Raw genomic sequence first — 25,813 nt, 5'->3', positions numbered from 1 at the left:
CAGAGAGAGCATCCTGGTAGACACTGACGGAATTACAGTGTCTGGAAGAGTGCTAGCCAGGGAGAGACTTAACATGGGGGTGACAGGTGTAGGGGCAGGATGCAGATGAGATTCCAGGGCTCCTGTTCCTTTAAGGCTCCCTGCTCGGTTTTAATGAGTAATAGTGGATCCAGAGTTAACTGTAAAAAGCTTAGGTGTACTTTGCCCTCTGTGGCCTGAATTGCAGCTGCTCAGCAGATGGGAATTACCCACACTCTGACGTTTGCCATGAATAATGGACTTAGCAAGAAATGAGTTCCTCAATCTTATCATGCTATTTAGCTGGCTGGAAGAAACAATTTTTATTTGATTTTTATAAAACTGAAATATGTATGGACGTGGGACAGCACGGTGGGTGGAAGTGAGTTCTGCTCTGCATCCATAGATAGAATGGACGTCAAATATTAGTTGTAATAAGAGTACTCGTTTGTTTTAGTTATGATATACAGCATAATTAAGTGGATAGCCGATCCCTTTCTTAGAGACCAAAAAACCCTGTCTCACTCTTTAAGTGATTCTCACAGTTCAGACCCACTAACGGCAAACTAGAGATGCTGTCGTACCCTGTGACCCAACACAAACCCCAAAGACTACCACACGACAAAAAGTAAACTTCAGAGGAAAACACAACCCAACGTAGCCAAAGGCATGTGTGGCTATGGGCAAGCTTCCCGAATTTGTGTTACTTCTGTCCCTTGGAGACTTTCTGAAAAATGTTCAGGCTCCAAATCAGGCAGCCACCGAACGGCATTGTGACAGCAGCACTAGAAACAACATTCCGCTGTGCATGTCGCCGTGTTTAAGAGCAGAAACCTAAAACATTTGAAAGAGTCTCTTCAAAGAGATGAAAAATTGAGGCAGAATAAAAATGCTAACTTGCTCTCTTAATCCATTTAGCTCCCCGCCCCCACAGATTTGGTTCATAAAGTTAAATTTTAGCAATGAGATTAATAATTTCATGTCAGATTGAAAAAACTGGATTCAAAACTTCATGTTTTTATAGAATAACTATGAATTAAACATGTGAAGATAATTCATTTGCTGGGAACTAAGGTTGTAATTTTTTATTTTATGTTTTATGGTTCTGTATATATACTTTCCAAACTCTATGTAATAAGCCCATGTACATTCATAATGTTCATAATTTTACTTCATAAAGACATAATATAAACTTCTGTATGTTTTTGGAAAAGTGGAACCAGGAAATACGAGGACAATAGAAAAGAATAAGTAGACCCTTATCATTAAGCCACTTGCCAAGACAAACTACCATTCTGTATTACTGACATCTGCCAGCAGTAGCGGAATTCTCTTAACCCTCTTTATGCTTCATTGTTGTCAACTTTAATCCTGGAATTAACACTGCAAACTTCTGTAGCCCCTCTTCATAAGCGGTCAACTTCCAGTAGCTTTTTGTTTTTCTTTGGCCTCATCTCCTGGCTCAAACGAGGAAAGAAGACTGCCTTTCAACCTTTGCATAGAGACCTTCCTCAGCCAGCAAAGTAGGTTATTCACATTTCCATTGCAAAGGAAGGCATTGGGTTCCACAGTTTGAAACCTGAGAAGCGGGGAGAAGAGGGCTATCTTGATTGAAGTAAAAATGCAAGTCCTAAGTGATGATAGGGGAGTTCCAAATTTGTCTAACTCTCCCGACTTCCTTTGAAGGGGCTGCCCTTTTAGGATCAGGAAGCATTTCCGATATTTCTAGCGACTCTGCTAAAATATCATTAATTATTGCTCGTGGTGGGGATGATAGTGTCTGTGATTTGCTGGCCTTGTTCTTCCAAGCAGTTCTATCCTAAGACTCTAACTCCCTCTTCAGCGCTAACAAAGGGTAATAAAAAGGACCCAGGAATTTCATGAAACCCATTAGTAATCTAATCAACAAGTTAATATATCCAGACTTGTCTCACCTCTACCACATAACCACCCTCTGGCTGCTTTTGGTCATTTTGTGACTTTCGTATTTTCTGGGGCATTCATCTTTCCAAGATGACCCCTGTAAAAAGTGGCCCTGGAGGCTTTAGTTGATAGAAGCGATAGTTTCTCTCAAGTCCTCAAGTCCTAGAACTCAGGTAAGAGCAAAAGGATTAAAGGTTAAGGAGTAATTTCACAGTATTAAAAAGAAATTTGAAGTGATGGCTAGTCAGCAGATACAAAACAAAGGAAAGCACCCAAGATGTTTTCTTGATTATGAGAACGCCACCATGTAAGAGAAGAGCTTTAGCTACTCAGATCAACATCACTAGATGTTGATAGGACATGGAAGAGAAGATAAAAAGGGAGAGGCAAAGAAGGATTGTATCATTTACTACAATGCTAGTGCCTCTGAAGAAAACAGGAATGTGCTCCAGATCTGGTACCTGATTTTTAAGAGAATCCCCTAATAAGGGTAAATATCAGTTTGATAGTTTACAAACTAGCATGCTTTCCAACAACCTCATGAAGGGAGACACTTATCTACTTCCTTTTCCTCTATGGTTTGGTTTCTAAAGACTTTCATGAAAAAGGTTTTTTAAACGAAATTCACAACCTATTATTCCAGTTGGCAGCTGCAATGAGCTGCTTCCATATCAGACCATGGTTTCTGTTATCACAAGCAGCTGACTTCCTAGGGGCAGCCGAAGCAGTTTGTGGACAGGAAAGAAAGAAGGAGGGAAGCCTATGCAATGTAAGTTCTTTCTCCGGCCTGAAACGCAGAGAAGTACGGTTTCTGGTGCACAGCCCTAAGACTATTTACAAACCAGTACTGATTTTTATATTTCTGTTCTAATCTGAAGTAGGGACTTGAAACTACCTCCACTTTGATGAAATAGTCTGTTTCCTATTGTAGCTGATTGTTTTGGACAGAACAGATAAAGAAACATTTAGTGCCCAGGAAAATATTGTTTGAAAGCTACAGAAAAATTGTGTGCTCTAGTATATTTGGATGACATAAAACACAACGGTACATGTTTATGTTAGAGAGGGGGTTCTGAAACCGGAGCTGGTAGAATTACCTGAAGGGCTTGTTGAAACACAGATTGTGAGTGGCACTCCCAAAATCTCTTCTTAAGTCTGGGGTGGGTCCTGTGAATCTGCATTTCTAACATGTTCCCAGGTGATTCTGATGCTGCTAGTCCAGCAACCACACTTTGAGATCCATTCTTTTAGGTCTTAAGGTGCTGAGATGAAGGTGATATTATTCTTTTATGGGAAGGGGAATCTTTCTACAGATTACAGGTTGAAATAAGTGGTCATTTCAATTAAAACTAAAATAGTTACATACAACCGGCCTACTAACACTTCTGCTCCTCCTCCCTCTATTACTGAAGTAAGGGGCTGGAGAACACTGTCCCGTCATATTCCTTGGCAGGAAGTTTATTCTAGTTTCCTATTGCTGCTGTAAAAAATTATTACAAACTCAGGGCTTCAAACGGCACAAATTATCTCACAGTTCTGTAGGTCAGAATGCAGGTCTCACTGGCTATAATCAAGGTGTCACCAGGACTGTATTTCTTCTAAAAGCTCTAGGGGAGAATACATTTCTTTGCTTTCTCCAGTTTCCAGAGCCTGCCCACATTCCCAGGCTTCTGGCTCCCTTTGCCATCTTCAAAGCCAGCAACAGCGATAGAGTCATTCTCTATAGCATCACTCTGACACTGACTCTTTTCACATAGCTCTCCTCCCCTCCTACATTTAAGGACCCTTGTAATTACATTGGACCCATCTGGATAATCTCCCTATTTTAAAGGTCAGCTGATTCACAACCTTAATTCCATCTGCAACCTTAATTCCCTTTTGCCATGTAATGTAACATATTCATTGGTTCAAGGGATTAGGATGTAGACATCTTCGGGAGGCCATTATTCTGCCTATCACAGGATTTAAGAGTGACTGTTTCTATCCAAATATTGTCTGAATACCTGGGAGACATCTTGTTAGAAATCAGAATCTGTATTTTAACTAAGACCCCCAGGAAATTTGTATGTACATTAAAGTAGAGCACTGATGTAGATAACTATCTTGCCTCTAGATATAAAAGAGTATTTAAGGCTAACACATATCAAGTCAAAATGCTAAGGTCCTGATTTAGTTCTCTGAGGTTGGCTGCTCCCATACTCATTTATAATCAACAAAAATTTAATGAGGGATTACTACGTAACAGACAATGTAATAGATGCTGGGGGTACTGTAATGTATACAACCAGTGAGAGCCTGCAGTGATGGGACTGACTTTCTAGAGGAAAAGGACACAAGAAAACAAAAGGGCAAATAAAGAAATGTGCTAATTTTACATACAGATAGGTGCTGTGAGAACAATAAAACAGGATCATGTGAGCAGTGAACTGAAGAGGACATTTTAGAAAGGGTCATCAGGAGGCCTGAAATGTTAAACTGAAACCGCCACAATGGGAAGGAGCCAGCCATATGAAGAGTCAAGGATATTGTCCCAACCAAGAGATGCAAATGCCACATCCTGGTAAGCTCGGCATGTTTGAAGGGGAGACGGAAGGGAAGAGTGGTTCAAGATGAGGTTCTAAAGGTCCTCCAGGCCAGATCACATTGGGCCTTACAGATTCCTATGGCAGAGAATCTGCAAGAGGAACCTTCGAAGGGTTCAAGCAGGATGCTGTGACTTGCATTGTAAAGGGACATCCTGACTGCTGGGAGAGAATGGACAGTAGGGACAGGGAATGGAAGCAGACAGCCCAGTTAGGAGGCTGCTGCAGGCGTGCAGGCAAGAGATAACGGCGGCCTGGACTAGATGGTGAGAAGTGGTTGGATTTGGGAGGTGGAGTTGATTGGACTTGCTGTTGGGCTGGGTATAAAGATGAGGGAATGAAGCAATTAGGTTGGTATCTAGCTTATATTGGGATCTTGCTTCTCATTTTCCCATGAGTTAAACTTTCATTTCAGGTTTTTTTTTTTTAATACAAGCCTTATAGATTTTTTTTTTTAAGCCGGTTCGAAAGTAAACACAGGTGTGCCAAGCAACACCAGTCATTATTAGAGCAGATGCAGGCTGGCTGTAAAATAACACCCTTTGTGTATGAACAGCTGGGGCCTTTTGTGCTTGCTGAGGATGAATACCTTGACTTCACAGTCTGATGCCCCTTGTTCCCTGGGGATGGTGAAATGATCTATCTATTCTATTAATGAAGTCTTTCAGTTATTTGACATGTCTTCAGCCTTTTGAATCAATGGGATTGTTACTAGAGTGTCTGAAACACAACAGGTGGTCAGTGATCCTCAGGGCTGTCTGCATGAACATGAGCCAATGACAGGAGCTTTCCCGACACACACAGGCTCACACCTTGCTCTTCTGTAATGCTGCCATGACTCTGACCACTGATCCTCCTTACAGTTGAAAAAATATATTAAACAACCTCCTTGTTTCTCTTCTGGGTATCCTCCATCTATTCTCTACACTCTATACAGAGTATATAGAACATATCTAATCATATCATCTGCTTTGCTTAACATCCTTAAGTGTTTTCCCATTGCTCTTGGGATAAAAACTACAAATCCTTATCATAGCAGATAAAGTCCTGCTTGGTCTCTCTTCCTCTTTAGCATCCTTCCAAGGGATGCGTTTCCCTGTGTCCTGTCCTAATCCACACTGGGTCCCTTTCACTTGCTGGAACTCTGTGCTCCCTCTGACCATAAGGATTTCAGGCAGACTTCCTGTGTCAGGAATGCTCTCCCGCTCACTCCCTTAAACTCATTAGCTCCCTCCTCATTCAGAACTCTGGAGGGCCCCTGCTTAGGCTAGGTCCTTATTCTCTCATAAAACTGGGTTCCCTTCCTTCTGAACACTCACCTCAGTTTGTTACCAGGCTTGTAGACCTGTGATCCTCAAAGTGCCATTCCCAGACCAGGAGCTTCTGCACCACTTGGGAACTTGTGAGATGTGCAAATCCTCACACCAGCCCAGGCCTCCTGAATCAGCCACTCCGGGCATGGGGCCCAGCAAGCTTTGGCTTAACAAGCCTCCAGTTATCCTGATGAAGGCACGGGTCGGAGATCTGCAGCTTCAGGTTCCTCTTGTCTGTTTTAGCTCAAAATCCCATTCCCCAGGTTCTAGGACAGCTTTTGGCTTATGGTATGCTCTCAGCAATTATTTGTTTAGGGAATAAAATATAGAAAACTGAATCCTGACCTATTTTTAGAGGGGGAAAAAAATCTTTCACGAGTAGAGCTAACACATCCAGAAATTCAAGTAAATTCCATTGGTTAACATGTTTCTAGAGTCTTTGAATTTTGATTTTATCAGAATTTTTATTGAAATATTTTCAGTGTATCTTGGACCAACAGATGACCTTATTGCTTTTAACAGACTGAAGTGATAAAATAGGTAAAAGTGGAGTAAATAAATTTTATTGGGAATAACAGTCATATTGATAAGCTTGATGACTGTTGACAATACATGCTTATTGAAAAATATCTGATATAAAGAAAGCTTAATAAATTAACTTTTCACATATCTGGGGGGATATTATTGACCTTTTGGTGACATAGTAGCAAATATGATATCCAATTTCTCATAATGAAAGTTTATGTTATTTTTACTAGGTCATCAAATAGTGGGAATTTTAAAATAAATTTTAAAAAAAATCCCCACATTGGAAAAAAATTTCTCATTTTTATAGGAGGTGGTTCTAAACATGTCTCAAACTTTTTGCCTCTGGCTTATTTTAAAATCCTGACTCCTTATCCAAACATGTCAGAGAGGGCTCTCTTGTCCTTTATTAAATACAAGAGTCCAACAGTCTTCAAGAGAGTGGCGGCTTCTCTCTGTAAACCCATCTGCAGGGCACGCAGAGGCACACAGTGTCTGCTCCAGTTCCTTTGATCAAGAGAAAACCCTGACCGTGGGACCTGGGCAAACGTTGTCCTCTGGCTCTTCCAGCCAGGTAAGAGCAGCCTGCGGGACACTGGCTCTTTGTGTTGAATTTGTGCTCAGAGGTGCAGGTGACTGGCGCCTTTGTTTTAGCAAAAGGTGCCAGTCAACAGGCTTGGAAAAAGAAACTGTTTGGAATAATGCACTTCTGCTAAAATTTATTACATCATACTAATTAAAGTTATCTACTAAGGACAGGAATGCACACGTGCTCCGTGGGCTGCTGTTGGAAGAGCTGCAGCCTGCAAGGGTTTGTATTAGATTCCTAAGGAGAAAAAAAGTCTAACAGGTTCTGAGAGTGAAATCAGATCTGCATTCTAAAACTGGATTTGAACTTTTTGCAAATACGAGGTTGGCATTAAAGCACCCTGATTTCAGCCTACGACCCGAAATGAAAGCACTTTGAAAACAACTATATGGAACCATTAAAACTCAGCTCACTAGAATATTTACCATACGAAGCAACAGAGCAGTGATGACCCCAGGCAATGAAACAGAAACTGGAATCTCAGTCCTTTGAGCATGAAGCTAACTTAGGCCAACACCTTTCACCCAGGGAAGTTTCTAAACTCAGAGAATTCTCATCAAGTAGTAAGACATAAATGTTATATTGCTTACTGCGCTATTAATATCAACGCCTCTTATTTTGTTGATCATATGTAGTTTCATGAGATTTGCTGACTTTAAGGCTATTATGTAGGAAACAATTAATACATTCCAGCTGAGCAACAGCAGTGCTGTTCAACCTAACTAGTCACAAACTGCTTCGTGATTTTGGCCAACTCCAAGTGTCATCTGATGTCCCTTAGTATTTTTCCAATTGACTCCTGTTTTAAGTAAGTTTTTATTTGTCCTGAGTGATAATGTTTGTGAAATTAAAGATTTAATTTGCTGGTTATATTTTCCTAATACTTTCTGTAAGTGTTCAAATACAATCATTTATGTTTCATCTAAAATCCTCTTAGGTACCAAAGTCGCCTAGGTACCCCACCTTGGGAAACAGGATGCAAAAGATGCTTAGGTCTTACCCTCACAGGCTTTACATTTTACCTCAGGAAACCAAATATCTGTATATGAAACAATAAAGACAGGCCAGGAGGCCTTAAGCTGTCGGTGGGAAGGAAAACTCATCAAACTTTTTGAGAAAGTTAATCTGTAGCAGTAACATTAAATTTATTTGTATGCTTTGATTCAGTAACTCCACTTCTGTGAACTGGCCCTCGTGTATTAAAAAAATGGGAGCCATCTTGAAGATCAAAATTAAGGGAATGATTATATTATCACATTTCTATATCATTGAATGCTACAAGGTCATTAAAATCATCTTTAAGAAAATTTTTTAATGGTGTGGGGAAATATCTGTAATATAATGTCAGGTGTGTAAAACAGGATACAGTATGATCTCAACTACGTAAAACAGAATCCGGAGAAGATGGGGAATATGACAAAATTAAACAGTGTATTTTTTTCTTAGTGAGATTATGGATAATTTTTATTCTTTCAATCTACATGTTTATTTTCTCAGCTTTTATACTTATATAACTACATACATTATAAATTTATAAATATAACAATTTATCAAAATAATCATACTTTCATAATTAGGAAATAAATATTTTAAAAGAGCAAACACCCAAGTAATTAACAGGCTAATTATAATCTTACTGCAGTTCAGGGAGGATTTCATGGGAAAAGAGAGGCGCTGAGACTGGGAAACTATAACATGGTACAAAGGAAACAAAAGTTGACCTGGTAACTACCAGGATATGGAATAAGTGTCTATTTCAGTGAAAATTCTTGATTTTCATACTGTGATTACACAGACCAACAAAAGAAAGGAATGCGGTGATCCAGGATGAGAAGTTACCATTGTCTGGTCATGGCTACAAATGAGATTGACATAAATCAATCCAGAACAGACCTAGGAGCTCCAGGAAGGTGGCAGAAAGCTGCTCTAGAGAAACTGAGGCTTCAAGAACCAGGAGGAACCTGGAGAATAAAGAGAAACACATGCGTACAAATAGCGGGGATTGGTAAGACTAAGAATTCTTAAGAGCAGACAAGAGTTAGGGAGGGCATGGGGGCTTCTCTATGGCATCTGTCTTGAGGTTTTGTCAGGAAAGAGAGGTCCTCGTTCATGGAGATGCCAGTGAGTGCAGACAGGGGACTGTGGATTGCTACTTGGGTTACCTGGTTCCTGTTTAGAGTGTAATCTGATCCTAAGGGTTTACGTCTAAAGGTTTGAGTGAGAAAGGCCATGTACTGGTCGGGGGTGGGGAGACAGGAATCATGATTTCACTAACTGAACTGAGTCACGCAGAGTGGAATAATAGGAAAATATGTACATGTGATCATACATTCTTCTCTTATGTTGTGTACTTTTTATTCTTGGAATTTCCCTCCCAGTGTGGTCAATTTGTTTTCCTAGTTGGTTAAACTTACACTGCACAGAAGGCAGATCGGCAAAAAGGAACACTCGTGTAGACCCAGGCTACTGTCTTTGGAAACACCTCTCTTCCTTTCCGTAATTTCCTTTGGGAGGAGGCAAATGTGGTAGGGGGGCCTTCCCGCTACTGTCCTGGGCTCTCATGCTGTCCTTCACCTCCTGTCATTCTCGTGAGCCTCCTAACCTTTTACTCACAACCTCTCCCATGTTCTCCATCATCTAGCTACCTTGAACCTCATTTGCCTGCGTCTGTGGCAGATCACTCACATCCTTCTCTCACCTTTTTCTTCACCTTTTTCCTCTTCCTAAACTGTCATCTTTCAGGTTCTCTGAACAATGCCCATCCTGTCACTGTGTCCAACTCTTACCCCTCTCTTTCTATCCTTTTTACCTTTTGCTTTATGTAGATGTTACCTTCTCTGACCTTCATTGTCTGTCATCTGTACTTAATATTTTTAAAAATGAATTTCTCCGTCTTTCCTTTCAATTTCCCATCTCCTCAACTCCCCTCTTCTCCTTGTATCTCCATTAGTGCTTCAGGCACCTTGACATCCCAAAGTGGTGTCTTACACCCAGTATATTACCTGCTCTTCCTCTGTTCCTCCACCTTCATTCTGCCCACTTTTCACCCAAGGTACTTCTGCCTCGCCTTCTTGTTTCCTACTTTTCCCTCTTCAATTCACTCTTTTCTAACCTTGGACCTTGAATCTTCTCCATTTACACTTATTTCCTTGGTGATCTTAATCAACCTCATAGGTAACACATCTAGGACTGAACTCCCAATCTTCTACCCCAAACCTGCTCCTCCTGTAATCTTTATAATATCAGGAAGTGTTAACTCCATTCTTCTAGACCAAAATCCTTGGAATCATCCTTGATTATTCTCTTTCTCTCACACCCCAGTTCTAATCCTTCAGGAAATCCTATTGTCCCTTCCTTCAAAATATATCCAGAATCTGACCATTTTTTTTTCCTACCCACACTGCTGCCACCTTGGTCCAAGCCACCATCATTTCCACCCTGGACTATTAGCTTCTTGATTGTTTCTCTGCTTTCACTCTTGTCCCCTCTTCAGTCTGCCCTTAATGCAGCTGCCAGACTGATCTTGTCACTCACGTACTCAATATCCTTCAACGATTTCTTATCTTATAAGTTGAAGTCTCATAATGGCCTATGAGACCCTACATATTCTGGCCCCATTATGTCTCTGACCTTACCTCCTCCTATTGTCCTTCCTTCTTCACTTCCCCACACTGGCTTCCTCCATCCTTACAGGCATGCACCTGCCTCAGGGCTATGAACTTGCTGTCCCTTTTGCCTGGAATGCTCCCAGCCAGATACCTGCACATCTTGATAGCTCACCTCCTTCAGGTTTTTCCCCTAATGCTACCTCCTCACTGGGGCCTTCCCTGGCTATCTCATATGAAATCATAACCGCCCTGCTCTCCATCCCCAGCTTTCATTATTCCCTTTCAGCTTTATTTTTATTCTTCATACATTTCAGCTCCTGATAGTACATATTGTTACTCATGTATCTTACATATTGTCTGTATCTCCTTTTAGGAGGCAACCCCATGAGGGTGAGGATTTTGTTTGGTACATTGCTGAATGTTCAGGGTTCACAAGAGTACCTGTCCACAGGGAGCAATTAATAAATATTTGAGGAATGAATAAATGAATCCTCTATCTTTTTCTTCATCTCGTCTTCCCACCTCTTATATTTCATGCTTCACCTCCAGCTGTGGCTTTAATTCCATTTTTGACCATGTTTGTTCCTTCTTCTTTCCTATTGCCCAATCCTGTATCATTTAGATCTGCTTCTCTCTATCATTTATTTGGCTTTGTTTCTCTTCCCTGTAAGATATGGGTCAAGTTCCAATGTTGCTTGCCTTTTTTCTTAACATTTCATCTTTCCCCTCCTCAGCTTCAGCGCTAGCTCAGCCAGGTTCAGTTCTCATCTTTACTTTTATAGTTTTCAATTTCTGCTCTATTATTCCCAAACCAACATGAGATGCTATTTGCTGTGTCTAAGAAAACACCTGTGGCTGTTGGCCATAGAGCAAAACCTAACATTAAAAAAGAAACAATAAAAATGAAGTGTGTCCTGAGGAGCGAGGGAGCGAGGGAGAGGAGAGGACAGGCAAGGCTGTTTTGGGACCCTGGGCTAATTCTTTGGATATATTATTTATGAGGAGGCTTAGAGCTTTACTTAACGCTGCTCCTGAGAATTACTGAAACTATTAAAATAGAAATTTAGCTTTTAGTGAAATTAGACCACAATTTATGAAATATGAGTGATTATTCCATGAAAGCCTATGGTTTATCTGTCTTTAGGAACATATTTATTCAACTTCTTATTTAATGTCTCAGCTGGTGATTCATATTACTAATCTTGTGAATCATATACGATGTTTAGAATAACATAGTGCTAGGATATAATCCACAAACGACTGGTGAGTAGAATTACATATAATACAGGTATGTAGTTACCTGGTAATGAATGTCCTCTCATTGACGAAGATCCAAGAAGAGCCCTGGTGAGGCATCATAGCCATTTTTTCCCCCTTTTTGAGATCATCTGAGGATATCCTAAAATATTAGAATAATATTAATGGTATGTTCCTGTGATTTATTCATAAATTGGTTTCTGACTTACACAGCAATTTGTTGTTGTGTCCCTAGTGTGCAAATGTATTTGGGGGAGTTTTAAAGTAGTGCTTCATGGGTGGGCACAAGGCTTGGGTTGGGGATGGAAGGAAAGAGAAGGACTTTTTTTTAACCATGTTCCAGCTACGGATCTTACACTCTGTGTGGGAGCCATTTTATGGACATTGTCTCATGTAATCCTCAGACCAGCAATGTCGGGGGGTTATTACCTCTATTTCAAACACTTAGTAAGCAGTGGGACAGAGCATTAGAAGCAAGGTCCAAATGTCTTCAAGGCCTGTACGTTTTTCTCTTCACCAACATTGGTTTTGCAGTTTGGAAATGGTTATACAGATTAAAATTTTTTGATTTTCTATAAATTGGTCCATTCTAAGATTCTTTTCAAAGAATTTTTCTATGTCTAAGGGAATTCATATTGAGGATAAATGAGATGTTCTCCAAAATCTTCAATTATAAGAAAAGAAGCTTAGGGTTCAGAGTTTTAACTACAACTCACTTCCAGTGAGTTTCTAAATGGCACCCTCTAAACCTCCTTTTCATGATTGTTCACAAGATAATTTGTTTTGAAGACAAGAAATAATGTGTTCTCTCTGTCCCCCTCTCCCCCCAGGTTTGAAAGTTTTAAGATGTTTAGATGTTTTCCTCTGTTCTTATTACTTAACATGTGCTTTTGATAAAAATCTGTTTTATTTGTCTTGATATGTTTCCTTTTTTAAATTGAAAATTATATTCTTCACGTAATTTAGGGAAAATAAGTGGTAAAGGAAAAGAAACATATAATTTAATTTTGACAATTTCCAAAGAAAGATGATAAAGGTGGCATAAGAAGAAATACTAGATGAGCCAGAAATATGTAACTTGACATATGGTCTTCCTCTTGGTAATCATTTTGAGAGACTGACAACTGTGGGATAGAGAGAAAGAGCAAGAGAAAGGCAGACCGGGGTGGAGCAATATTTCCAAGAAAGCACAATATAAGCCACCATGTTGGCCCATGATAATTGCTAATGATTTGCAAATGTGCAGTGAAATCTTGGATCAAAGCTGTGTTGATAATCACTTTATAGCTGATGGCTGTGTCAGCTGCGTTCTGGTAACGAATGTATCCAGTATGTCTTAAGTTGGCATAACTCCTACAAGGAATCCTATTCCTGAAGTTGTAGTTTTTGATTTGGAATACCCTCTAAGGAATTTTTCATTTTTCAATTTATCCACAGTTCTGATACTATCAGGTTTCAGTGGTTTAACAGTTATTCTCCTGTTCATCTCTCTATAAGTGCAGAGATGCGTGTGGGGTGGTTGAGGGTGCCATTTTCTGTTGCAGAGCTTACTTTTTATTGAGAAATACAAAAAGGACAAAAGAGAAGCTGCATGAGGAGTTCTGCCTGGCTGAATAATGTTTCTGAAGGCTTGCTAGTTTTTCATTTTATAGTAAAGTTTCCAGAAATTTATGAAAAAATAATTTAGATGTCTTGGTGTTATTATATTTTAAGTAATATCCAAATACTTGTGAAAAAAAATTCAGTCAGTTTTAAACTTCTGCTTACTTAGCAGCTCAGTGTTATTTTCTTTAAGAAGATATGAAATTCCAAAAGCCTTCTAGATCCCAAAAGAGGCATTTTACAATTACTGAAGTTTTTTTGGTAACATGGGAATACAAGATAGGTAAAGAAAAGAAATCTTGGGGCCGGCCTGGTGGGGCAGCAGTTAAGAGCGCACGTTCGGCCTTGGCGGCCTGGGGTTCACCAGTTTGGATCCTCGGTGCGGACATGGCACTGCTTGGCAAGCCATGCTGTGGTAGGCATCCCACATATAAAGTTGAGGAAGATGGGCACGGATGTTAGCTCAGGGACAGTCGTCCTCAGCTAAAAGAGGAGGATTGGCAGCAGTTAGCTCAGGGCTAGTCTTCCTCAAAAAAAAAAAAAAAAGAGAGAAATCTTAGGGCAATGTTTGGAGGAGTGCACAAAAGAAGAAAATGCACTATGTAAACTGAAAAACAACAGAATCAGTGGCCAAGGCAAGTAAGGTTTGGCCAATTTGGTAAGTCTGTTTTTGTAGTATTTCTAGATAGAATTCTCTCCTGTATGATTGTGTGCAAGGGAACATATTTCTTCTATTACAGGCACTCAATCCAAACTGGCTAAACCCTGTCCCAGTTCCGCAAACACAATTTTAAGTTTCCAGGCAGCTAAACTCAAGCTTGGACTCGCAGGGTTGATTAAGTGTGACGTACGTCCTTCAAGTCTCCTTTAGGCCCTGGAAGCTGTGGTCAGTCCTGAATCATATCCTCCTTTATGTCTTCATATAAATGGCATTAGGGTGTGACCAGAGATTTTAAGTATAATATTTTCTAGTCACTCCAGTTTGCAGAAATTGAATATTTAATTATCATTGCTTCAGGCCTATAGAATCATAGAGCATCTAGCCAGAACAAAAAGGTAGGCTGGAGAGAAGAATTCAGTTTTTCATTAAAAAAAAGAAGGAGGGATTTCCTCCTTCTCCTTCTGCGTCAGGTTGGGGTAAGGTGTGTGGAAGACATTTCAGGTCCTCATTTTCCAGGAGAATATTAGTCCAAACCAAAAAAAACAAAAACCAAATAAAAAGAAAAGAAAGTTATTCTCACAAAATCCCTGATGGGTATATTCCCTTCTATCACATTGTTAGTTTGAAATTACATAATCTATTTGAAAGCTATGAGCACATCTCACCGGACATATTGTTACAGTCTCTAAGCTGAATGCTTGATTACTTTTCTTTTATGCTTTTACCATTCTGATCCTCACAGCGTCTCCTAGTTCACAGCCCTTCCCGGGATCTCATTTTTAGCGAATACAGCCAAGTCCCTTAACCTGACATGCAGGCTTTCTGCAATTCCACCCAAACCTACCTTTCCAAACTCAAAATTGAAGCTTTCTTTAACATCAGGCCTTCTAGTCTAATGGAATACACAGGAGGGCCCTCGTCACCACAGGTCCAGATCTCTGCTTCCTTCTAGTTCCTGCTCAAGTGGGACCTCATCAAGTCTCCCCTAAGCCTATTATCTACACTGCTGTGATGTCATTTTCTGCTTTCCACTTTGTATCGTCATTATTGATTTATGCCTTATTTCCTTTTCTACTCCTATCCTCTTGCTCAAAGAATGGCACTCCTCTAGTTCGGAATGTCATCCTCTTTGATAGTACACTCTTGGGAGGGGGCTCTCAGGGAGGACTCCTGTTGGAAAGGACAGCAGCTAAGCAAACCAGGCAAATTAACTCTGTAGGTCAGAAGCTACACGGGCATTTTAGGCTGCGTTGGGACTGAGACACAGCGTGCTCCATGAGCCCAGCAAATCCCAGTGACTCATTCCCAGATTTGGTCTGCGCTGTTTGGTTACACAGCCCTTGCTCTTGCTTCTAAAACCTGAGTTTTGCCCCTAGATTTTGTCATTCTAATCACCCACAAAAAGGGTTACTGATGCACCCTAGTGAGATTCCCCCAGTGGTCACCTTCCTGCCCAAACGCAGCCTTCTCCCTCCTGGATCCAGATTATTTACCACCTAGTCATTTAATTTACCCCTCCTTGTACCTCTCCTCCCACATTCCAACGGTGTATATCTTGCCAAACTGTTCGTTTTCTCTCTCATTTTCTCTGTCTTTTAGCAGCATTTGACGAGGTTGGTTGTTCTTTCATTTTTTTTTATTAAGGTTATGAAAGTTAACATCCTTGTGAAATTACAGTTGTACATCATTATTAGTCATGTTGTAGGTACACCACTTCACCCCTAGTGCCCTCCCCCCACCCCCCTTTCCCCTGGCAACCACCGATCAGTTCTCTCTGTCCATATGTTAACTACCACCTATGAGTGGAGTCATACAGAGTTCGTCTTTCTCTGTCTGGCTTATTTCACTCAACATAATACCCTCAAGGTCTATCCATGTTGTTGTGAATGGGACGACTTTGTCCTTTTTTGTGGCTGAGTAGTATTCCATTGTATATATATACCACATCTCCTTTATCCAATCATCAGTTGTTGGGCACTCAGGTTGGTTCCATGACTTGGCTATTGTGAATAATGCTGTGATGAACATAGGGGTGCATGGAACTTTTGGAATTGCTGATTTCAGGTTCTTAGGATAGATACCCAGTAGTGAGATGGCTGGGTCATAAGGTATTTCTATTCTTAACTTTTTGAGGAATCTCCATACTGTTTTCCATAGTGGCTGCACCAGTTTGCATTCCCACCAACAGTGTATGAGGGTTCCCTTTTCTCCACAGCATCTCCAACATTTGTCACTCTTGGTTTTGGATATTTTTGCCATTCTAACAGGTGTAAGGTGATATCTTACTGTAGTTTTGATCTGCATTTCCCTGATGATTAGTGATGATGAGCATCTTTTCATGTGTCTATTGGCCATCTGTATATCTTCTTTGCAGAAATGTCTGTTCATGTCCCCTGCCCATTTTGTAATTGGGTTGTTAGATTTTTTTATTGTTGAGTTGTGTGAGTTCTTTGTATATTATGGAGATTAACCCTTTGTTGGATAAATAACTTGTGAATATTTTTTCCCAATTAGTGGGCTGTTTTTTTGTTTCAATCCTGTTTTCCCTTGCCTTGAAGAAGCTCTTTAGTCTGATGAAGTCCCATTTGTTTATTCTTTCTATTGTTTCCCTCATGTGAGGGGTTATGGTGTTCGAAAAGATTCTTTTGAAGCTGATGTCAAAGAGTGTACTGCCGATATTCTCTTCTAGAAGACTTATTGTTTCAGGCCTAATCTTTAGGTCTTTGATCCCTTTGAGTTTATTTTAGTAAATGGTGAAAAAGAATGGTTGATTTTCATTCTTTTACATGTGGCTGTCCAGTTTTCCCAGCACCATTTGTTGAAGAGACTTTCTTTCCTCCATTGTAGGCCCTCAGCTCCTTTGTCAAAGATTAGCTATCCATAGATGTGTGGTTTTATTTCTGGGCTTTCAATTCTGTTCCATTGATCTGTGCATCTGTTTTTGTACCAGTACTATGCTGTTTTGATTACTGTAGCTTTGTAGTATGTTTTGAAGTCAGGGATTGTGATGCCTCCAGCTTTGTTCTTCTTTCTCAGGATTGCTTTAGCAATTCGGGGTCTTTTGTTGCCCCATATGAATTTTAGGATTCTTTGTTCAATTTCTGTACAGAATGACATTGGAATTCTGATTGGGATAGCATTGAATCTGTACATTGCTTTAGGTAGTATGGACATTTTAACTATGTTTATTCTTCCAATCCATGTGCATGGAATGTCTTTTCATCTCTTTATGTCGTCGTCGATTTCTTTCAAGAAGGTCTTGTAGTTTTCGTTGTACAGATCTTTCACTTCCTTGGTTAAATTTATCCCAAGGTATTTTATTCTTTTTGTTGCAATCGTGAATGGGATTGAGTTCTTGAGATCTTTTTCTGTTAGTTCATTGTTAGCATATAGAAATGCTACTGATTTATGTATGTTGATTTTATACCCTGCAACTTTGCTGTAGTTGTTGATTGTTTCTAATAGTTTTTCTATGGATTCTTTGGGGTTTTCTATAAATAAGATCATGTCGTCTGCAAACAGCGAGAGTTTTACTTCTTCATTGCCTATTTGGATTCCTTTTATTTCTTTTTCCTGCCGAATTGCTCTGGCCAAAACCTCCAGTACTATGTTGAATAAGAGTGGTGAATGTGGGCACCCTTGTCTTGTTCCTGTTCTGAGAGGGATGGGTTTCAGTTTTTGTCCATTGAGTATGATGTTGGCTGTGGGTTTGTCATATATGGCCTTTATTATGTTGAGGTACTTTCCTTCTATACCTATTTTATTGAGGGTTTTTATCATAAATGGATGTTGGATCTTGTCGAATGCTTTCTCTGCATCTATTGAGATGATCATGTAGTTTTTGTTTCTCATTTTGTTAATGTAGTGAATCACATTGATTGACTTACGGATGATTGTTCTTTCCTTTTGAAACACTTTTTTCTTGAGGCTTTTGAGACGGAGCAGCAACCACAACAACCTGCCTTATTTTCTTGCTGTCTCATAGGCTTCAACTTTTTAGACTCCTCTGCTGACTCCTCCTCTATATGATCACGAAATGCTGGCTTGTTCTAATAGCCTGTCCTCAGCCATCCTCTCTTCTCTATCTAGACTTTCTTCCAGGTAATCTAATCCATCTCCAGCCTGGCCTCTCTGCTAAGCTCCATCCTCATGTCGCTACCTCCTTAATCTGTACTTGGATGTCTAACAGGCATCTCAATATGAGCATGGCCAAAACACAACAGAACCATTGACTTTCTCCATGCGCCAGAATTCCCTCCTCCACAGTTCTTTCCCATCTACCCAATAAGGCACCAAAACTGACTCAGTCTTATTTTTTCCTCTTTCATCATAAGCACATTCCAGTCCAAAACTAAGTCCTGTTGATTGCACCTTCACTATAAAACCTGAACTCAAAAGCTTCTATTTCCAGTGCTACCATGCTGAGCCAAGCCACCATTGTCTTTCTCCCGCATTATTGCATCAGCCTCCTGACTGGTTTCCCTATATCTGCATTGTGACCAAAATTCCATTCTCCAAATGGCATCTAGGATGATAATTTTAAAGATCTAACCAGATCTTGTCATCCTATGACTAAAACCTTGCAAAGACTTCCAAGAATGAACTAGAATAATCCTCTTTATGATGACCCACAAGGTCCTGTCAATCTCTCAGTATTCACTTCCTTCATTGTTTTTCCCATTGATTACATTTCATTTACATTGGCCTTCTTTCTGGTTTCTAATCACTCCCTAAGCTCATTCCTGTTGTCTCAGGGATTTATACTTGCTGCTCTCCTACTTGGGGCACCCTTACCTCAGACTTTCACCTGACTGACTGTTTCCCATCATGCAAATCTCAGCCCAAGTGTCTCTTCTCTCAGAGGCCTTCCCATGCAAGTCTCAGTCAGTCACTTGCACATGATTTTCCTCTAGTTATGTATCAGTAGCTGAAGGAACCTTATTTATTTACTTTCTCTGTCTTCCCTAACTACAGCATAAACTTCTTACGATAGGAGCCTTTTTTATTTACCTCTCTCCATCCAGCTCTTAGAATTTTTCCTGGAACATGGAGGGAATTCAATTAGTATTTATTGAATGACTGAATATAAGTAAAGTTGCAGAGGTGGCCCCAAAGGACTATTTACTATTTATAAAACTTTTCTTGATCTCATAGCTAACATGATATTTTAGCTGAAAGCAGAAGTTGGGGATATTTTGAACTGAAGAGCCACTGATGCAAGCCTCTTACCACCACTCAGAGCAAACTGACAGGGATGGGCTGAATAATCATTGCAGTGGCTTCCTGACGGGCTCCCCCTCTGTTTGTACTCATAAAAAAATAGCTAAGTATCATTAAAGATAGCAAACGATTGCTATGTAATTACACTGTCAGACTCGTGACCTATGCTAAGCAAATCAGAAGATTTCAGATGTGATTAAAGGATTTTAAAGCGCTTATGCTATTCTCTGGCCTTAGGAAGGAAGACACTTGAATGGAATTTATGGAAGAAAACGAAAACAAGATAAAATTTTTGTTCATAGGCAGTATATGCTAATTGAATAGGAAATACTACTGACCTTGTCTGAATCTCAAAATTGGTTAAATAAAATATTCAAACAGTCTAAATACCTGAAAGGTAAAAATGTGATTTGATAAAAGTTTCATTTTATTATTAATTGCTAAAGTGAGAAATCGATCTATGAATTTAAATAGTTTCCCCTCTGCATCACCGTTAACTATGATTCATAGCAAATTAAATCTTGGTAGGGCCTTTGTGAATATCTTCTAAATTATAAAGACTTGGTAGATTTAAAGGTCTGAGCTGGTTTCCTCAAAAGGCTTAAGTGGAGGATAATAGAGGTCATGATTAGCAGAGAAGGAGAGGATTTATTAAAAAAAGGGAAAATTACAGCTCCAGAAGCCTAGAGACCTTACTTTGGACATTCAATTATTTTGGTAGAACATAATAAACTATGACTTGAGGGGGAAGCTATCTGTTACAAATCTATGTACTTTACTGGAAGCGTGAATTACCCGGGGCTCTCCAGTCCTGGGGCCAAGGCTTATTGACTTAGATTGTATATGAAATAAGATTACTTATTTAAAAAGTTTGGTTATTTATTTTTCATTTTATCCAGACAGAATGGAGTTCAAGAAATAGGGAATTAGGTAGATCAGCAATTAAACCCTGGAGAAATAAACAGTCCTGGAGGTACTAGCTAGGTGTAAGCTCAAACAGACCTGCGTAGCTCAGCAGGGAAGGGAGGAGACTAGGAAGGTAGAGGCAATATCAGCAGGCAGATGAGATCAAGAGCCTGAGAAGGCAGACTCAGACGGCACCAGCATGCGAGAACCACTGAGACCTGAGAGCATCAGGGTGCATCAGTGGTTCTCCTCCCCCTGCTCTGTATCCTGCCTAGATGTGGGCTTGCCTGCACCGGCCAGGCACCAGAAGGAGGCCAGAGGATGGGAGGTGAATTCAGGCCCCAGATAACTCAAATGGGTCAGTCTTTACAGTATCTTCCTGTGCCCAAGCATAGATTAATTAAATTGTGACTGACTTTTTTAAAAGTGGAAAACTTGGTTTCACTCCTTTGTATGGTCAACAGATATTTCATGAGTTCCTTCTCAGTACTGCTGACAGTGCTAGGCACAGGAAACATAGTCTATATGTGTATCAGCAGCCTCTTATTCCTGAGGCCACTGTGTGCATGAAGGGTCAAAATGGTCATAATTTTACACTAACCAAAAAAAAAAAAAAATACAGGTGCGAACTTCCCTAGATTCCCCAGCCAGAGAATTTCTCCTATCTCCGAACTTTCATAGCAAAATATCTGCAGTTTTCTAATTACTTAGTACTTTCTCTAACTATATTTTATTATACCTAACTCAACTATTAGTTCCTTTAGAACAGGATTATTGATTACTTCATTTTTGTATCTCCTAGAGTGAGTGTATATAAGCAAGTATACAGATAAAACATATATAAAGTAATGAATATATTCAATATATGGGGAAGTATATTAAACTATTAATAGTAAAATTGAGAGCTATGAAATTATGAGTGATTATATTCTTTCTGATTTCAAAAATACTTTCTAAATCATATACAAGGAACATATCTTACATAACACACACCATAAAAGTTACTAAAAAAAAGAACAGAAAGTAAGACATTGGAATAGCAAATGTGTATTTCAATTATGAAGTAAGTTTATATTAAGGGCTGTACACATGGAGTTTTTGTTTTAAATTATTGTTTTGGCCTGAAGAAGCAATGGAAAGTTACAAATATGTCTCCAGCTCCAAAATAAAGCTGTTTTCTCTGAGCTCTGACCTGCAACCTTGAAGCTGAGAACAGCAGATCAAAAACAACTATATCACTTCAAAGAAATGAGAAAAAAAATCTGTAACTATATCCATTCTCCAATTCTTAGAAAACAGGAAAAGAGTTAAGAAAAGCATAGTTTCTGGGAAATATTTGGCTCCCTATTTTCTCTCAAGAATGTACTTCATTTGCAGAGATGAGAAAAGTTGAGAGTTGGAATATAAAAACTATCACCTTATTAAGTGATATTGGTTGCGGTTAGGGAAAGCTTGTTTTGAGATGCAAATAAAAATGTATCACAGCGCTTGAATTTAAGATGGAACTAAACAGGATGTGGATCAAACAACGGGACTTTTCGTGAGCAAGCCTTTGCCGTCAGTCCCAGTGGAATCTAATTTGAAATGCCAAACCTTTAATATTCTACCTCATATTTACACGGTGCTACTGCCATGTGCTTTATTCTCCCAGAGTGCCCTCACCGAGGGCAGGAAAGCAGGCGCAGTGGGAGAAGCAAGCTAGCTCTAAGCCACTTCAGGACGCAAGGCATCTTGCCACCACAGTCTGGGAGGGATCTGCTCGGTTGGCCAACGGCACCTTCTGGAATTGCTGCTGTGGTAGAGCTCAAGGATTCTCTGCTTCATCTGAGTTTCCAACAGGAAATTCAAAGGTTGACGTCACAGGGATCACGCATGACTTATTTTTTCTGTTCATGTGTTGCTGCAAAAGAATCAGCACTCTCTCCTCTTGAGCTCCATTTACCAGGCTCTGGGATGATGATGGAGAAGCTGGCCTTCAACCATCTCAGCTACCAAGATAACACTCTCATGACCTAAAAAGGAGGCACCTTTATGTTCAACTACTGAAAGCTCTAGTATTAGTTTAGTACTTGAGATGATGTTATGCAGTGATGAAATCATTATATTTGATAGCTTTGAAAGACACAGATTAATTTTTGCCACAGAACCTAAACCTCTCTAACCCTAGACTTAAATGCAAAGAGAGAATATTCAGGAAACATTCTTTCTCAGAGGTTGCATTTTCAACTGACCCACACTTGAATATTTTTAAAAATCTAAACTTCTCTATAAAGCCCATGAATCTCTAACAATCCTGAATTCCCTATCTGCATTGTAACCAACAGATCTGGACAAGTAAATTACTGTTAGCATTAGATTTCTATTTCAATTAAAGTATAGGATTCCTCTTATCATAGGAAGTTAAAAAACAAGTATCAGATATAAAACTTTGAATTACAAGTTAAAAAGACACGTTACATATGTGTTACACTAACTATTTTTAATATAATTAGAGATGTCAACCTTTTTCTTAATCATTGCTGGTTATTTCTCTCTTGATCTCTTTTGATTGACCAAAACATTTAATAGTTTATTATAAAATGTTATACTCATTACAAACAGTAGAAAAACATTTGTATACTAAAAGAGATTTTAACTAGGAAGGCTTAGCCCCAGTTATATGGTTAAATAAATTAATCTCAAGTATGTTTAAGTAGATTTATCTAAATTAGGTTACTGTTTGCTGTTTAGATATATGCCCATTAAGAAATATAAAATCAAATAACTTGATTTAAGAAATTCTAACAATATCTATTTGGCATGATGTCATTTTTCCTGTTTGAAAAATGTTTAGTGAATACTGGCACTATAATTTATTCTAAATGGACTTGATTCTTTTACAAATTTTTAACTAAACTACACTAAACATAATCAGATCCCAGAGGACAATAACATAGTAAAGGTCAGCTTGCTTGGCTTTGGAATTCTATCCACAATTCTCCAGTCAATATCCAATTATAAGTACATGGGAGAATTTCAACTCTGCAATTCAATTTGAAAAAAGAACCCATTAAAACAATAACGGTATTAAGCTAAGATCAACTACAGACCATATAAATGTTTTATATTAATAGAACAAAAAGAGAAAATGTCATCAATGGAAGTACTTTGCTAATCACACTAAGTTTGTCCCTTCCTCAAAGTTATCAACATTAATAAACCCAACAGCAACATTAACAAAAGTGTCCTTTAAATACAATTTCATAAAATAAGGTCACTTCCTTATAATTTAAGCTTAAAAGGGAAAGACAAACAAAACACAAGTATCATTCTTTTACGTTTTTGGTCCATAAACACTAATGGAAGTCAATATCACTTCAATATAAACAATCCAGTACGTGCTACAATATAAAGACATGGACTATATGGTCTAATTTTATCAAAGTTATTCAAGGACAATCTCTCATATACTCGAATGTCTCAGGTTCCACAATGTGGGATTGTGTGTAACTCTCCTACTGTCAAAGTCTATTTTCTTTTTAGAAACAACAGATTAATATAAATGTGACTTTTCCAAAATGAAACTGATTGGGTAGCAAATAAATCTGAATTCGCCACCATGTACTCTATTTGAAAAGTGGCAAGAAGCCAGATAATTTCATCGCTACTCAGAGAGAGAATGCTTTGTCCACTTGCTATCTGCTCACGTGCCCTGGACCTATTCTTCGGAAACCAGTTCAACCCCAGTACCTCTGCCCTGGCTGGTCCCCCCAGCTCAGCTCATCCTCCCTGATCCCACCCCTTTGGCAGAGCTGTTTATTTCTTAACGCCAACTGGAGGTACCGTTTATAGAATACTTGCTAAGTGTCTAATTCCCATCAGAACCCTATTGGCCGATCCTGTTATGATGCCTCCTTTATAAATGACAAACTGAGGGTGGATAGGTTAAATCATTTGCTAAAGGACAAACTGGTAAGTGGCAAAGCCAGGATTTGAACCTAAGGCTCTCTTGCTTCAGAATTTGTATCCTTAACTCATGGACTCCCTTTTAATTAGATATGATTATTCTTTCATTGTTAGGTATGGTCTTAAATTACAGCAGAAATCCTTTTCAGTTTTTTGAGGGGGAGGACGTCTCTGTCGCTTTGTGGAAACAAAAGTTTAGCTGAACCCACAAGTAAAAAGATCTTTCATGTCTGCTTATTCAATATAATATTATTATAACCATAAGAATACGCAGAGAGGGGCCAGCCTGGTGGTGTAGTGGTTAAATTTGCACTCTCTGCTTTGGTGGCTGGGGGTTCACGGGTTCAGATCCTGGGCATAGACCTACTCACTGCCCATCAAGCCATGCTGTGGCGGTGTCCCACATACAAAGTAGAGGAAGATTGGCACAGATTTAGTTCAGCAACAATCTTCCTCAAGCAAAAAGAAGATGATTGGCAACAGATGTTAGCTCAGGGCCAATCTTCCTCACCAAAAAAAAAAAAAGAAGAAGAAGAAGAAGAACACTCAGAGAAAGGGGGTTGTCATGCAGGAGTTTAGTATCTTTGGGAAGGTCAGCACAGTTAGTTTCAGGTAAAGTGCTCACTGAGTTGTTTCCGTTGAGGAGAGGGAAGAAGGTTCAGTGGCGACACTAAATTCCATGCCCTTCCCTCTCCCACTCCCTCCTTCCTTTCCCCCTTCCCACATGCTTACCTGGGTCACGAAAGGCATTCTGAAAAATCGAGGAAAGTAATGTCCGGATTTCAGGCTGCTCGGATGCACGCACATATTCAACTTGTCTGCCTACGGACTCTGCTTTCTAACAACCCGCCCTCAACTTGACCTCAGGGAGTGATTAGAGGGGGTCTTTTCCCTACCTTCATTTTCACCTGTTATTCACATGTGAGCAGAAAGATCCTTTTTACCTTAGTTGTTGGGCTGAACTTGCACCGGAGACAGTTTGTTCCCCTGCTTAGTCACAGACTGACTGTCGGAAAGTCAGCGCCGGCTCACCTGTGCCGGAGGTTGCAGCCAAGCGCCGGAGGAGGGGCGGGCAGGCTGGGCTTGGCGCCTGGCAGTGCCCCTCCGCGCGCTCAGCCAGACCAAAAAGCTGCTAATTATTACTCCTTTTCGCCCCTGCAGGGCAGTCTTAGAAACCTGAGCCACTCCCTGTGCCTCAGTGCATGTTGGGAGTGTTTACTTTTTCTTAGGAGCAGCTGATAGGAACGCTCCTTTGCTCCCAGTCACACTTCTTGAGAAGCGAACTGACCTTCTGGTTAACGCTTTACCCACTGAATGGGACTCGTTCTAATCTCTACTCTGTAATCTAGCCAGATGATCGAGAAATAGTCCTTAGGAAATGACACCACCTAGGACCAAATGTCATTATTCACCTGTCTTTGTTTAAAAAATTTTCTCTTTCAATTGGAAATTTCTTAAATTTCTTTTTCTTGTTCTTTTATCACCTCCTTTCCCTACCAGCGCCTTTTCACCCAGAGCAGTGGTTCTCACCGCTCAGGGCCACCAGAACCCCCTAGGTAACTTTCCTCATCCAGTTTCAAAAGGGGCACCGAAGACTTAGAGACCCTCAGTTGACAGAAGATGTGGAAATACCAAGTGCTTTTATTTACACACGCACACACACG

The 25,813-nt window shown here is 39.8% G+C and overlaps 1 protein-coding gene across 10 annotated transcripts in view; it reads right to left on the bottom strand.

Moving 5' to 3' along the window:
- The window catches only part of RASSF6 (Ras association domain family member 6), a 54,568-nt gene extending 29,222 nt beyond the window's left edge, over positions 1–25,346 (bottom strand). The window contains exons 1-2 of one of the 10 annotated variants that reach the window (XM_044766131.2): positions 24,882–25,346; positions 11,859–11,957 (exon numbers count right to left, since the gene is read on the bottom strand). In XM_044766131.2, coding sequence (XP_044622066.1) covers positions 11,859–11,923 — 65 coding nt within the window. In that variant the 5' untranslated portion in view covers positions 11,924–11,957; positions 24,882–25,346. The remainder of the gene's footprint in view (positions 1–11,858; positions 11,958–24,881) is intronic. The other 9 variants (XM_070505669.1, XM_044766132.2, XM_070505668.1 and 6 more) reach the window with 9 other exon arrangements.
- Between the last annotated feature and the right edge of the window lie 467 nt (positions 25,347–25,813).

This window comes from Equus asinus, chromosome 3 (genome assembly GCF_041296235.1).
Source record: "Equus asinus isolate D_3611 breed Donkey chromosome 3, EquAss-T2T_v2, whole genome shotgun sequence".
Taxonomy (NCBI): domain Eukaryota; kingdom Metazoa; phylum Chordata; class Mammalia; order Perissodactyla; family Equidae; genus Equus; species Equus asinus.
The sequence above is the reverse complement of the archived record's forward strand: the minus strand, read 5'-3'. Positions and strand labels throughout refer to the sequence as shown.